General features: G+C 41.2%; 1 protein-coding gene across 1 annotated transcript in view; it reads right to left on the bottom strand.

The window, feature by feature from the left end:
* Window positions 1–16979, bottom strand: part of pcsk5a (proprotein convertase subtilisin/kexin type 5a) — a 90470-nt gene that overhangs the window by 21535 nt on the left and 51956 nt on the right. Inside the window, exons 28-30 of the mRNA XM_079657825.1 lie at window positions 14945–15028; window positions 13645–13831; window positions 6781–6995 (exon numbers count right to left, since the gene is read on the bottom strand). Of these exons, the coding sequence (XP_079513951.1) occupies window positions 6781–6995; window positions 13645–13831; window positions 14945–15028 (486 nt within the window). The remainder of the gene's footprint in view (window positions 1–6780; window positions 6996–13644; window positions 13832–14944; window positions 15029–16979) is intronic.

Below are 16979 nucleotides of genomic sequence, written 5' to 3' on the forward strand. Positions count from 1 at the left end.
ACTTCTTACATGTTGAACACTAATACCTGTACTTTCTACTTCTCACATGTTGAACACTAATACCTGTACTTTCTACTTCTCACATGTTGAACACAAATACCTGTACTTTCTACTTCTCACATGTTGAACTCAAATACCTGTACTTTCTACTTCTCATATGTTGAACTCAAATACCTGTACTTTCTACTTCTCACATGTTGAACACTAATACCTGTACTTTCTACTTCTCACATGTTGAACTCAAATACCTGTACTTTCTACTTCTCACATGTTGAACTCAAATACCTGTACTTTCTACTTCTCACATGTTGAACACTAATACCTGTACTTTCTACTTCTCACATGTTGAACACAAATACCTGTACTTTCTACTTCTTACATGTTGAACACAAATACCTGTACTTTCTACTTCTCACATGTTGAACACTAATACCTGTACTTTCTACTTCTCACATGTTGAACACAAATACCTGTACTTTCTACTTCTCACATGTTGAACTCAAATACCTGTACTTTCTACTTCTTACATGTTGAACACTAATACCTGTACTTTCTACTTCTCACATGTTGAACACAAATACCTGTACTTTCTACTTCTCACATGTTGAACACAAATACCTGTACTTTCTACTTCTCACATGTTGAACTCAAATACCTGTACTTTCTACTTCTCACATGTTGAACTCAAATACCTGTACTTTCTACTTCTCACATGTTGAACACTAATACCTGTACTTTCTACTTCTCACATGTTGAACACAAATACCTGTACTTTCTACTTCTTACATGTTGAACACAAACACCTGTACTTTCTACTTCTCTCATTTTCCAAACAGGCTGGTTCCTTTAGTCTGAATGTGTGTTTGGTGGCGTGATCATTATTATCTAGAGTCATTGCGTGCCTATTGATTTGAACACGATCCGTGTATCCATCATTTCCTGGTCTTCTCTAAAGAAGAGGGACCAATGAAAACGTTGTCATGTTGCCGTTGGTCACCATGGAAACATTCATTAGCTAACAATGACATTATTGTTCTATTAATATAAAGGGAGGTCAGGTACTCTTTAAAACAGCTGCTAGTTATGGGTACTTTTTACTGAAGTACATTTCAAAGCCCTCTTTACTTAGAGTAAAGAAGTTTAGTCAGTATTTTTAAACACGAGTATCTGTACTTCTACTTGAGGAAAGGATGTGTGTACTTTAACATCTCTGAGTACGAGTCAGGAAGAGTTTATCCACCCAAAAACATGATGCATTACATTAATGCACATCATGTGAACAACATTTTGTTATTTTGTAATACTGTGAGCCATGTTCGTGCTCAACTGTCAGAGTCCTTTTTGCACACGTCTGCACAGCCCTCCACTTTAAAACATAACACACTGTAGTTTGCCCTATACTCATTGTCCAAAGTGTTTTAGTTTTTTTAGCTTTTAAGGTTATTTGTTACATTTAAATTTGGTGTAAATACTTGTCTTTAGCATCCGTTTCTAATGTTAAATTGTTTCTTAAAAATACTTATTTTGTATTATCCTTACATATTTCTTTTTTATTCTCCTTCCTACTTTGCAAATTATTTTTTGAAACGTACCTGGCAATAAACTTGATTCTGATTCTGATGAAGTATGTGTATATGTATATATGTCAATCAACAGGTAAAGCAGATTAATAATAACAATAATAATTAATAATAATTATTGCAGATTATAGATTATAAATAAATCATTTAGGGGCAGGGGGGTGAGATGAAATAAATTATACTTCTTCTCACTCCTTTTCGAACACTACATGTGGCACTGTTTATGTCGCTAATGCTGTTGTTGTTGTTATTGTTGTTGTTGTTGTTGTTGTTGTAAATGTCATTTTTTGTTTTGATTTCCCTTTCCCATGACTATGCACTACAACATTTGTTTTGTTTTGTAATTATTTATTTTACTTGTTTGAAATAAAATGTATCAATCAATCAATCAATCAATCAACCAATCAACCAATCAATCAATCAATCAATCAATCAATCAATCAATCAATCGTTAGAGAGGAATGCAAGAGGAAGACAGGCCCTCTGTTTCTCCGGCATGGAGGTCAGTCACTCTCTAAGACATTAATAAAAAGTCAAACATGTCCTGCATCGTCATCTTGAAGTATTCAGATTTCTTTTTCCTTGTGTTACTGCGACGGATCAGTTCTTTATTTGGGTTTCGTACCTGCAGCTCATTTCATCTGGCTGACTCCCGCACAATGAACCCAGATCAACTGATTTCGCTGTGAGTTAATTGCGATAAATGGATGGAAAGGTTGCTAAAAGGACGACAGCCTTATGCACGTTGTGTGGTTACATTACATTACATGTTATCCAAAGAGACTTCCATACTCAATACTGTGGACAATCCCCACAGGAGCAATTTGGGTGAAGTGTCTCAGGGACACAACGACATGCTGACTGCAGTGGGACTCGAACTAGCTAACCCCTGATTGGAAGTCCAGCACACTGTCCACTGAGCCACAGCCTCCCCTAGTTCCTTTCATTTTGCTTCTCCCTCTGCAAAATGTATGCAAAGAGTATGCAGTCATGCGTAAAATGAGATCCACATTTGGTGTGAACACATTCTAAAACGCTGAAGAAAGTTGTAATCATGCTTAACACACAATTCATCCTGTGGGGAGCGTGACTGTCTATCGCAAATGTAACTGAAATAAATCCAAGAGTTGTTCAGACTTCAATTAAAATGAACCAAATATTGCTAAAGATAAAGTCATGGGATCTTTATCGTCTGTGGAAACTAGGGATGGGAATTTGAAAGCAAATGTATATTCGAATATTCGACCCCCCAAAAAACGGTAAACCGATTAACCGAAATGTACATATCCTATAAAAGTAAAAATAAATGTGGGGAAAAAAATGTATTTGGAAAAAATCACAGTTTGAACAGTTGACAGCTATAGGCCTACAGCTTTCATGCTTAAACCATAACGTGGTTTTTAAATGAAAGAGGGATCAACTAACAACATAACGGGTTAGGGTAACGTAACCCGTGACAACAGAGATCAACAACCGATAACAGGGCCTATGCACAGAATGCAGCTATTCAATACTCATTCTTGTTTCAGAATATGAGCATGTCCACTCAGGGGAGAGGCGGGTGCGGAGGCGATTCACAATCAGGCCAGCTGTAGAGAAGACCCTCTCAGCTGGAATGTGGGCATAAGATGAGGTTTGAGTCTGTGTGTAGGGAGGGGCAGCAGCCATATCATTAGCTAGAACTAGCTAGATCTGAGGGATTTGGACATAAACGCGAGTAGGGATGCTCCGATCGCCAATTTTGGGGCCCATCGCCGATCTTCGGAGTCAGTATCGGCCGATACCGATCGCCGATCCGATCGAGTGGGCGGGGCCTAAATGGAAGATTTAAACATCACTTTAAATCTTCCATTTAAAGTGATGTTTAAAACTCAGTTAATGGGGCTCATTCACTGGAGCTTCCACAAATAACAATCAACTTAATTAGTACATTATTCAAGTTTACATTCACTTTGGAGAATAACACGGGAGAAATTAGCGGTCTCCCTCTCTCTTTCTCTCTCTCCTGACAGCCTGTCAGTATCTCAAGCAGCTCACTGATCCAGTAATGAGTGACCCGAAGAATAAATATATTTATAACTATATATTAGCTTGCTCCAGAGGTAGATCAAATTGATTAAATAAGTGTGTTTGTTAGGTCTAACTCTAGTTGACCGATCGATCGGAGCATCCATAAACGCGAGTGAAGTATAACCGGACGCGAGAGAGAGAGAGAGAGAGAGAGAGAGAGACCAGCACCAGCAGCTCTGTCCGCTGCGAGGGGCCGGTGAGCGGAGCAAAACACACCTTTAGACCTAACACACTTACGGTACGTCTACACTACAGGCATCAAAAAATGCTTTCAACGCTTCGCCCATTCACTTGAATGGGGTGACGTAGAAGATTTTGAATCTTCGCCGAACTGCATTGTGTGGAGCATGGCATGGCTTTGCAAGCATCACGAGCATCTATCGGCATCAAAAGTTGAACAATGTTCAACTTTTGAGGCTCGATGCTTGGCATCAGCCAATCAAATCCCGTTTATGCAAATCCCGCCAGTGCAAGCGCAGCCAATCAAACCGCGTGCAAGCTGGGAGAGCCAGACCGCAGTTCATTTCCTCATATTCCAAACGAGATATTACGGTAGCAAATCACCCGGTTCTTTACGACCGGAACTATTTACCGGGATACAAACCGGAGGAACCAGGCATGGAGGGAGGTGGCAGAGACAGTGGGTGAAACTGATAGTTTTTTCACCTGTTTGGAGAGTTTATATCCAGTTTACTTCGTTTTAACATTGCTATTGCTTTGTATGTCGGGGGCGGGAGATTCATGTGATTGGTTGCTCGCAAAAAATCGCCAAGCTTCAGACACGCCCAGCTTCAAGATTTTTTCATGCCTGTAGAAAAAAAAAAATCATAACTCATATTCTCATATTCGAATACCTGAATCATTTTTGAATATTCGATGAATCGTTCCCATCACTAGTGGAAACATGGGAAAGAAAATCAGATTTGTCGACATATTTCAGTTCGGTTAAAACTGTTGGACTAAGCAACATCTCATCTCTAGAGAAGTGCAGATAATTTAGCTGGAAACAAAAATCAACAAACCTGCTGGTGATAATAACCCTGTTTGAAAGGAGTACATAGGGGCACACAGTGTTTCAGTCTGAATAAGCTCCAACAGCTGAGTTTAAAACGACAGACGGTGTATCCCAACTCATCTACCCTCACGTACATATGAAGCGAGGAATAAGGATTTTATGAAAGGTAGAAAGAACCAGCGTTAGTGAGGTCTGCAGAGGTCCTCAAGTGTGGAATGAGACTGATAACACGGTCTTTAAAAAGTACTTTACGCAACACTTGTCAGAGATTGAAAATGCTGAATGTGTGTGGACTCTGAAATGCATTGTGGGATATGTTTTTGAGCTGTTACGTTTCAGAATAATACGTTAACTCTCTCTATTCTATATCTATTAATGATATATCATATTTGACTGTCTTGGCCTCTGTTCTCAAGCTTCCTTTAGCTCGTCCCGTTTCACAAGTCTCCATTATGTCTCATGACTGTACCTGTATTTTTACTTAACTTGTGTACAATTGCATTTCTGGATCCCAACAATTATTTACTCAGCTATGAATATATAAACAATTAAATCTAGAAGTTCAGAGCCAAAACATATTTTAAACACAAGGCATTTAGTATTGTACTTTCAATCCATAACAATTATGTTTACAATATTTAAGGTTCATTTTGTGTTAAATTGATTAAATTAAAAGTCAGAAAATCCTAGAAATATCCTTAAGAAGAAGTACAGGCTCGCAAAAAATACCTAAGTAAGTAACTCAATATAGTAGGTTTCTTCCCCAACTCATCTACCCTCACGTACATATGAAGCGAGGAATAAGGATTTGATAACGGGTAAAAAGAACCAGCGTTAGTGAGGTCTGCAGAGGTGTGGAATAACACTGTCTTTAAAAGGTGCTTCAAGCAACACTTGTTATTAATGATATATAATATTGTATGTGTTTATTGTCTTGGCCCCTGTTCTCAGTCTTCCTACAGCTCGTTGTGGTGTCTCATGACTGTACCTGTATTTTTATTAAACTTGTGAATAAATGATGACTGAAAGGATGTGTTGTGTTTAGAACCTGTGCACAGTCTCTGTTCCTACTGTATACTCTTGCTCACATGAACAATGGGAGGCTTTAAACAAAAGGTGTCTCGGTTGTTTAAAGGTCCCGTGTCATGGCCATTTCTACTGATCATAGTTCCATTGTTGAGGTCTACTAGAATAGATTTACATTGTTCAATGTTCCAAACTCACATTGGTTTCTCATCCAGCATCTCTGTATAGTATGTGTATTCACTCTCTGTCCTAAACGGCTTGTTGGAGCTCCTGTTATTTATTGAGCTTTAAAACAAATTGATATGATTCGATATCAAATATGTACATCATTCAAAAGTGAACAGTAACTTAAAATAACACGGGAATAATAAACAGAGCACTCTCCCTCTCCTGACAGCCCGTCAGTATCATGCAGCTCGCGGATCAGTAATGAGTGACCCGACAGTGAAACTAAACATATCTATAAATCGTTACGGTAGTTTGAGAGGTAACTAAAATAGCTACGTGTGATATTCTAACCTGAAGTGTGTGTTTTGTCCGCTCACCGCTGCATGTGATCATGCAGAGCTGCGTGTCGACTCGTCAGCAGCAGCTGATCTCTTTCTCCCGTCAGATTAGACTTCACTCGCGTTTATGTCCATATCGATCAGATCCAGCTAGTTCTAGCTAATGATATGACTACCTGCTTATTCAAAGACACCTAAACAATAAGCGTCGCTATGCAACCGGGTGAGGCCGCAAAGTATAGCGCAGCATTATGCATTTGTTTACATGCCCACCGGAACCCGAGGCATTACCAACAGATCAACGCACACCTGGAATGAAAACGTTGAAATACTGGGCTCTTGTCTCATCTTCAGCTTTGATCTCCAACCTAATTGTTTTCAGTGTGCAGCAAACATAAAGCCATTGGCCTCGCTGCTCCAATAGCTCTGGAGGGGACTGTGTGTGTTTATTGTCTGGGCCTCTCATCTCAAGCGCCCGATAGCTCCTTGGGGGGTCTCCATCCTATTCCATGACAGTACCTGTATTCTTATTTAACTTGTGAATAAATGATGAATGAAAGGATGCACGAGTTAGTTTTATTACCTGTGCATCGTCCCAGCGGGTCGCACTGCTGGCAGGCGGGGGGGCAGTGTGTGCACTCCCTGTCCCGCGCAGTGTGTTCTGCAGGACACGCCCTCACACACTGATGCTTGTGCAGCAGCAGAGGCTCCTCACAGCTCAGGCAGTGTGTGGCGTTCTTCACACAGGACACACACCCCGACACACAGCTGCGACACACACCGCCTGCTGGGTAACCCCTGAGAGAGAGACACACATATAATCATTTAAAACATATAGTCTTATACTCTGATGGCTTTTACTCCGTTCAATTGTAATTTCAGTCTCGTATGTGTGTCTTGTGTGGGGCAAAGGGAAGTGTAAAAGGGGGATTTGCAAATGGTTAAGGACTGTAGGGTTTAGATGATGCCTAAGAGAATTTAAAGGGGACCTATCATGCAAAATGCACTTTTTGTACGTCTTTGATTCATGAACATGTGTCCCCGGTGTTCCAGGGAACTCACCAAGTGTCAGAAAACACAACCCTCTCTCTTTCCCTCCATACCCAAATCTCTTAAAAAGGGGCTGCAACGGATCTGATACAGACTGATCCAGATTTGAACACTTCTATGACGTCACAGAAGTGGCACTACGGCTATTGGGCCAACTCCACCAATCAGGAGGAGACAGCCACGGACATTGCCGTTGGAAAGCGCTGGAGACGCTGTAGTACATATGCCAGGCCTGTAGATGGTGCTGTTCTCACAGAATCAGCCCATGATGCAAAGACAGTGTTAAATTGAGAGAAATGAGGAATGGCTCAAATGCATGATCTGTTTGGTATTTTGAAAAATAAAAAGTATAAATATGCCTTATATAGGTATGGTCCTACACTATATTATTCAAATATAGAATGATAGGTCCACTTTAAGGGGCGGGGTCAGTAGTTCTCTGTGAGCTGTGTTCAGCAGAACTTCTCTATCCTCTGAGGATGAAGTATCTGTTCCTACATTTGAGATCGATTTCACTTGTTTAATGACTTTCTATATTAAATAAAGAATCATTTATCAACACACACACACACACACACACACACACACACACACACACACACACACACACACACACCCCCCCCCCCCCCCCCTCAGGATGCGAAATGGACATCAATTCAATGTTTTTTTTCTCAAAGTTCCTATTGAAAGACCCCAAAATGTATTAAAAGTTGTATTAAAATCCCTAAATGAGTGGTTTATTTTTCCTTGTTTATAGTATACTGTTTATCTGATGTGGTTTCCACCTTTTTGATTCTCAAAGTTTGATCTGTGAGAACATTTAGCTGCAGCCTGTCTCCACTTCTCATGGGAGTAAACCCCTCTCTGTCCATTGTGCAGTTCAGAAACACACCTCCCTTTAACTGTCTTACTGCTGGCTGCAAAATGCACTTCAATGTCAGGTCCTAAACACATGCATTACTTTGAACATGTCCTATTCAAAGACCTTAACACAGGGGTGTCAAACTGAAGGCCCGGGGGCCAAATCCGGCCCTTGACTTCATTTTCTGTGGCCCCACAAGAGCTCTGAAAGAATATATATATGTGTATTATGCGGTTACATGCCGCTTTACAGAAGCACGTTGCCCATAAACTACATGTCCCACAATGCATCTCATTTTGTGACATGCCTTGAAGAGACTTGCAATTATTTGGCCTAGACTTCTGCTTTCAGACGTAGTTAATTATGAAGTTATTATCTATCCGATAATAATCCAATGCAGAGGCAATAATGTCATATAATACATTATTTTATATATATATGATATATTTATATATGTATAACACAACATTTTAATATTTGTATGTGTTTTTTATATGTTTCTAGTTATTGTGCTTTTTTTTTCTTGTTTTTAATTATTATTTTACTCCTATTGTGTTCTTTCATGTGTTCCCTGTGCAGCACTTTGGTCAACTGAGGTTGTTTTAAATGTGCAATGTAAATAAATAAAGATTGAGATTGAAAGTTGCAACCATAATGCTAATGTGGCCCACGATGAAATTGAGTTTGAGACCCCTGCCTTAACATGTTGCATTAAATCTGGTAATAAACAGATTCTGCTCCTTGTTGGTCTCAATATTATTTTTATCATGTGAACAGAATTAAATATGCATGAGTGTGTGCGCTGCTGGGGTAAACACCAGGGTGACATTCTGCTCTGCTCTTTGCTTCAGTCTAAAGAGGACAGCTAATCATTCATCCGGATAATCTTGTAGTACTTAAGTGCTGCTTATAAAAGCTGCTTGTAAGTAAAAGATAGATAAAAGTAAAGTCTTTCAAACTCAAAGGGTCTCACGATTTCATTTCCTATAAACAAGGAAATCATGGCAAGAAAATACGTCCCTTGACATTTAACTTTGGCTCTTAAGATGTGCCATAAACATCTGGCCTGATGTTCAAAGGATATGATTTTGCCAAGTTTAAATCCCCACAGAATATTTAAACTAAGAATTATTCATTTCCAGCGACAGATGGAGCAATGTATATATCAAAAGCATGTCAATTATTCAAATGTATATTGATAGGAGTCCTTACCTCAAGTGAAGGAGTTCGAGTTAGGGCTGCTCAATTCATCGTATTTTAATCGCGATTATGATTATGGCTTGCAACGATTACGAAAACAACGTAATCGAAATAAAACCGATTTTTTTTGTATCATTATTATTAATTTTGTTTTGTTTTTCAGTTGAGTTATAATTAAAGTTCAGGGTAATCAACTGTTAAAAACATAATGTTCAAATGTGGTTCTCCAATAAATGGATGTTTTCAAAGTCAATGAATAATCGCAATTACAATTATTGACACAAATAATCGAGATTATGATTTTTGCCATAATCGAGCAGCCCTAGTTCAAGTATCTCGGGGGGGTCTTGTTCTCGAGTGAGGGAACAATGGAGCGTGAGATGGGCCGGAGAGTCGGAGCAGTGGGAGCGGTACCGTTGTGACGAAAAGGGAGCTGAGCCAGAAGGCAAAGCTCTCTGTCTACCGCGCCATTTCCCTTCCTACCCTCACCTATGGTCCTGAAGAATGGGTCATGACCGAAAGAACGAGATCGAGGATACAAGAGGCCGAGATGGGTTTCCTCCGCAGGGTGGCTGGCGTCTCCCTTAGGGATAAGGTGAGAAGTTCAGTCATCCGGGAGGGACTCGGAGTTGAACCGCTCCTCCTTGGCGTCGAAAGGAGCCAGTTGAGGTGGTTAGGGCACCTAGTTAGGATGCCACCTGGGCGCCTCCCTAGGGAAGAGACCGAGGGGTAGACCTAGAACCAGGTGGAGGGATTATATCTCTTCTCTGGCCTGGGAGTGCCTTGGGACCCCCCAGTCAGAGCTGGTTGATGAGGGAAAGGAACGTTTGGGGCTCTCTGCTGGAACTGAGACCCGACCACGGATAAGCGGGAGAAGATGGATGGATGGATTATCATAGCATCACATACTCCCAGAGGCCGAGGAATAATTTCTGATATATTTAGAAAGACAACAAATCACTTCAAAATCATTTGTTATCAAAATATTTCTAAGTTTTGTTGAATTTTAAGGATTGTTTGTTGTCGGGTTTAACAATCCAGCTGCTTAAAATCACAAAATACACATGTGTTTACCTGTATACAAAATACACGTTTACATATATACAAGTTTATTCGAGTGTTATAGTCTGAGACACCTGTCAATCAAGCAAATACACCTCAGGCAAAACTTCTATTAACTTTCTGTTTTGGTAGGATCGTGACCACGGATAAGCGGGGGAAGATGGACTTTGATAGAACTTAACGCTTTCACAATATTACATTACATCATTATAGGGTCAAAAATAATGTAGGTTATTGAAATTAAAGAGGTCCATTTTCCATTTCCTGTCGTGTGTTATGTAGATTTGAGTGCATGTAAATGGTCTTCAAGGCTAAAATCCGGGATATGTGACAGATTTACGATAAAAGAGGGAGATATCATTTTTGAAATTCATCGAAAAGTTTTACCCAACAAGGATTTATACAGTTTTTAAGCCAGAGCGGCTCCACTTCATTCAGATATCTTTACATATTGCCTTATGTTACCAAATGTTGAACTGACTGTGATTAAGATCAAATGTGGATTCCGGGTGCAGCTCTTGAACAATGACGCATATTATATATATTATTGTCTTATGAACATGGAATCCTTTATTTAAAGGTCCCCTATCACACTGTCTTTCATCAATATATCACAGGTCTCAGATATATCCAGAACCTGTCTCTGATTGGCTGAAACACCAAACAGATCATTGCAGCATTACCCATAATCCCCTCTGTTTCAGCCCTGTTTCCAAAGTGCTGATTCTCTGTCTGTTACTTTAGATGAAAATAAGGAGCCCCTCCCCACGCCCCTCTGAGAGACGTTTGGTTACAAAGAACTCAATGGTGCTCTAGGAGGAGATTCAGGTGATGAGGGGGGGGGTTACCTTGGTTGCTGATTGGCTAATGGTTACACAAGACAACACATCGTTATGACATCATCAAGTGGCCAAAATCTGATCAGCTCATTTTCAGACAGGTTTTTGTAGAAATGGATCAAAAAGAGAGAGAATCTTTGTTCCTGAAACTTTCAGAGTCTCTTTCCACAGAGGGGACACATGTTGATGTAGAAGAGACATGAAGAAGAGGGGACACATGTTGATGTAGAAGAGACATGAAGAAGAGGGGACACATGTTGATGTAGAAGAGACATGGAGAAGAGGGGACACATGTTGATGTAGAAGAGACATGAGGAAGAGGGGACACATGTTGATGTAGAAGAGACATGAAGAAGAGGGGACACATTTTGATGTAGAAGAGACATGAAGAAGAGGGGACACATGTTGATGTAGAAGAGACATGGAGAAGAGGGGACACATGTTGATGTAGAAGAGACATGAAGAAGAGGGGACACGTGTTGATGAAGAAGAGACATGGAGAAGAGGGGACACGTGTTGATAAAGAAGAGACATGGAGAAGAGGGGACACATGTTGATGAAGAAGAGACATGAAGAAGAGGGGACACATGTTGATGAAGAAGAGACATGGAGAAGAGGGGACACATGTTGATGTAGAAGAGACATGGAGAAGAGGGGACACATGTTGATGTAGAAGAGACATGAAGAAGAGGGGACACATGTTGATGTAGAAGAGACATGGAGAAGAGGGGACACATGTTGATGTAGAAGAGACATGAAGAAGAGGGGACACATGTTGATGTAGAAGAGACATGGAGAAGAGGGGACACATGTTGATGTAGAAAAGACATGAAGAAGAGGGGACACATGTTGATGTAGAAGAGACATGGAGAAGAGGGGACACATGTTGATGTAGAAGAGACATGAAGAAGAGGGGACACGTGTTGATGAAGAAGAGACATGGAGAAGAGGGGACACGTGTTGATAAAGAAGAGACATGGAGAAGAGGGGACACATGTTGATGAAGAAGAGACATGAAGAAGAGGGGACACATGTTGATGAAGAAGAGACATGAAGAAGAGGGGACACATGTTGATGTAGAAGAGACATGAAGAAGAGGGGACACATGTTGATGTAGAAGAGACATGAAGAAGAGGGGACACATGTTGATGTAGAAGAGACATGGAGAAGAGGGGACACATGTTGATGTAGAAAAGACATGAAGAAGAGGGGACACATGTTGATGTAGAAGAGACATGAAGAAGAGGGGACACATGTTGATGTAGAAGAGACATGAAGAAGAGGGGACACATGTTGATGTAGAAGAGACATGAAGAAGAGGGGACACATGTTGATGTAGAAGAGACATGAAGAAGAGGGGACACATGTTGATGTAGAAGAGACATGGAGAAGAGGGGACACATGTTGATGAAGAAGAGACATGAAGAAGAGGGGACACATGTTGATGTAGAAGAGACATGAAGAAGAGGGGACACATGTTGATGTAGAAGAGACATGGAGAAGAGGGGACACATGTTGATGTAGAAAAGACATGAAGAAGAGGGGACACATGTTGATGTAGAAGAGACATGGAGAAGAGGGGACACATGTTGATGTAGAAGAGACATGAAGAAGAGGGGACACGTGTTGATGAAGAAGAGACATGGAGAAGAGGGGACACGTGTTGATAAAGAAGAGACATGGAGAAGAGGGGACACATGTTGATGAAGAAGAGACATGAAGAAGAGGGGACACATGTTGATGAAGAAGAGACATGGAGAAGAGGGGACACATGTTGATGTAGAAGAGACATGGAGAAGAGGGGACACATGTTGATGTAGAAGAGACATGGAGAAGAGGGGACACATGTTGATGTAGAAGAGACATGGAGAAGAGGGGACACATGTTGATGTAGAAGAGACATGGAGAAGAGGGGACACATGTTGATGTAGAAGAGACATGGAGAAGAGGGGACACATGTTGATGAAGAAGAGACATGAAGAAGAGGGGACACATGTTGATGTAGAAGAGACATGAAGAAGAGGGGACACGTGTTGATGAAGAAGAGACATGAAGAAGAGGGGACACATGTTGATGAAGAAGAGACATGAAGAAGAGGGGACACATGTTGATGAAGAAGAGACATGAAGAAGAGGGGACACATGTTGATGTAGAAGAGACATGAAGAAGAGGGGACACATGTTGATGTAGAAGAGACATGGAGAAGAGGGGACACATGTTGATGTGGGAGAGACATGGAGAAGAGGGGACACGTGTTGATGTGGGAGAGACATGGAGAAGAGGGGACACATGTTGGTGTGGGAGAGACATGAAGAAGAGGGGACACATGTTGATGTGGGAGAGACATGGAGAAGAGGGGACACATGTTGATGTAGGAGACATGGAGAAGAGGGGACACATGTTGATGTGGGGGACACATGGAGAGTCTTCTGACCTGACACACTGCTTCACACAGCCTCCGTCCTGCAGGAAGCGGCTGCTCTGACAGCGTTTGCAGATCAGAGCGTCTTCACACTGCACACAGCCGGGGGGGCACGCCTCACACACTCCGCTCACACGATTGGAAAAGAAACCCCCCGGACACTTTGACACACATGTTTGCTGAGCGGTCAGAAACCGCCCTGGGAAGAGGAGGAAGAGGAGGAAGAGGAGGAAGAGGAGTAAACATCCTCAGTGAAACGCTACATAACTGCACAGGCTGTGGAGTAAACATGGACATATGAAATGCTGCTTCAGGTTTGAAGCCGTATATATATGATGGGGAAATCCTGAATGTCCTCTTCCAACATCAGAGTCCACATGCTAACAGAGGTATCAACTGTAGCTGTGAACATGACAGGATGTGTGATTACCTAGCAGAGCATCAGGACTGTTTGAAGCATATGATAGCTATGTGATTAACATGATGATTCAGCCTCTATGGAGAGAGACATATGACAAGCATGCTCATTTCTGACGTGGAGCTAATCTGAAGTAAACATTGAATACTGCTTTCTATTCCTCCATCTTGGGACTGTGTGACTCCCTCTCTTGGATATCAGCATGTGAAGGACACTGTTTGAGATTTTGAGTAAAAAGTCAGGATATTTAGATTTTGAGAGAAAGTCAAAATGTTTACATTATGAGAAAAATAAAGAATTTTGAGAAAAAATAGATTTTGAGAATAAGTCAGAATTTTGAGAGAAATTAAGGATTTTGAGAGAAAGTCAGAATTTTTGGAAAAAGTCAGAATCTTTGGAAAAAGTCAGAATTTTGAGATTTTGAGAGAAATTCTGAATTTTGAGAGAAAGCCAGAATTTTGAGATTTTGAGAAAAAAACTCAAGTGTTTTGTTCATGATACGATTTACAATTACTTACAAGAACCGGTATTCCTCCATCTTGTGACTGAGTAACTCCCTGGCCGTTTCTCAATGTCGAGTACACCTGCTGCAGAGCCACTATTTCAAGTATACTACGTCATCGAGTGGCGAAGAAGGACCGTTTAAATGCCCAGCATTCTGCAACACTCGATGTATACTGAGTGAAATAGTGGCTCTGCAGCAGGTGTACTCGACATTGAGAAACGGCCCCTCTCTTGGATATCAGCATGTGAAGGACACTGTTCAGGAACTAGCTGATGCTCTGTATGTGATGACTACTTCCATTCTGGAGAGGATCACAGATACATGGATCCTGAGATTGAAGCTCAAGCCGGGGACCAGGGAGATTTTTCTAACAACATGTCATAATCTACCTTTTGCACATGTGGTACAGCGGGTCTTCTCCTCTCCGGAACAGGCCTCACAGGAGGGGTGGCAGTCCTCACACGCTCCGTCCTCTGGAGAGGAAACATCACAGAGATCATGATGAAGACACGCAGGCAGATCTAGCTCTTATCCGGGACCGTTAAAGAACACCTCACTTCCTGACGGTCATTGCACTCAGATTGAGGAAATCCATCTTATTAGCGACTAATATTTGCATCTGTCTTTCTTGTCAACTCATTTCCATAACCTAGTTTCCATTAACATCACTTCTTTTGTATTTTTTTTTGTTAAGGAACAGTTTCATCCCACAGGCCATAAGACTGTTAGACACCTGAACTTCTGAAAGAACATCCATAACATTCATCTGGTTGCAACTTACATATATCAATATTCCAATTTCTTGTATATAGACTATTCTGCACTATTTATATTACACTGAACAAAAATATAAACGCAACACTTTTGTTTTTGCTCCCATTTTTCATGAGATGAACTCAAAGATCTAAAACATTTTCTAAATACACAAAATAACCATTTCTCTCAAATATTGTTTACAAATCTGAAAAAATGTGTGATAGTGAGCACTTCTCCTTTGCCGAGATAATCCATCCCACCTCACAGGTGTGGCATATCAAGATGCTGATTAGACAGCATGATTATTGCACAGGTGTGCCTTAGGCTGGCCACAATAAAAGGCCACTCTGAAACGTGCAGTTTTGCTTTATTGGGGGGGTCTGGGGGGGTCCGAAAACCAGTCAGTATCTGGTGTGACCACCATTTGCCTCACGCAGTGCAACCCATCTCCTTGGCATAGAGTTGATCAGGTTGTTGATTGTGGCCTGTGGAATGTTGGTCCTCTTCAATGGCTGTGCCAAGTTGCTGGATATTGGCAGGACCCCCCCCAGACCCCCCCAATAAAGCAAAACTGCACGTTTCAGAGTGGCATTTACATTTTGATTTGATTTGAATAAGGGCGGGAAAACAATGGTTTCTAGAAGATGCATATTACATACTGCTCATTTAGGTTATAGTTCAGCAAAGTTGAGTGGTTGGTCTGCTTTCAGTCTCTATGCTAACCTAACAGAGCGGTGCAGGGATTACGTATTTACCCGGAAGGAAGCTGCTGGTTCCCTCGACAAAAAAGCAACGGGATTTCTCCATAGGATTTTGGAATATTGTAAAAGATAAGATCTGTGGAAAAGGAATTAAAAAAACGATAATCTCCACACGTCTTCCCTACTTTTATCATTTTTTTAAATCATAAATCTAATCGCCAGAAGCTAAATGCTAACCTTAAGGAACTACAGCCGAGTCCAGCAGCACGACTTCAACGTCACGCCAACTTAAGATCCATATTCAAACACACAGATTCTAAATGGAACGAGTTGAAGCGTTTGTTTGAACAGTTTGCAGGAGGCAGGGACTTAGAGGAGTGTTTACGTGTTCGGTGTAAGGACGTACAACGACCTCCACGACTTCTGTAGTCCTATTCAGCCACTTGGTAACAACCATCGTTTTTCAGACACGTCCACTCTTCAGAAATCACCAGTGGGGTCACTGCTGATGATTTAATGTAGAACAAAACGTGATCCGTCTCTTCAATGTGTCTCAACCACAGACCTTATTTCAGATATTTTCCTAAACCCTATGGAGAGATCCCATTGGCTCTGAGACGAGGGAACAGGAAGTGGTAAATGCTGACTCACTTCTGGGTTTTAGGACTCGTCACTGCACCACTCTATTGTCTTCCATCAGCAGCATTTAGGAGAAGGATACACTAAGATGAGAACTCTTAATAACAGAAGAACCCTTGAGCTTGTTGCACCCTGTGATATGTCTAACACTGTGGAGGTGTGAGGCTTTCTGTTGCTGAGATTAAAAGTTTAAAATAAACTTCACTTCTGTGTCTTCATCTCCAACCTCTCTATGAACCTCTGCACTCTCCTCAGAGTTACTCGAGTTCCTATAATTAAGATGTCCTGCCTCGCTAATTACCGTGTGTTGTTTAAAGGTCTGTCCCGC

The sequence above is a fragment of the Notothenia rossii genome, assembly GCF_949606895.1.
Source record: "Notothenia rossii genome assembly, chromosome: 11".
Lineage (NCBI taxonomy): Eukaryota > Metazoa > Chordata > Actinopteri > Perciformes > Nototheniidae > Notothenia > Notothenia rossii.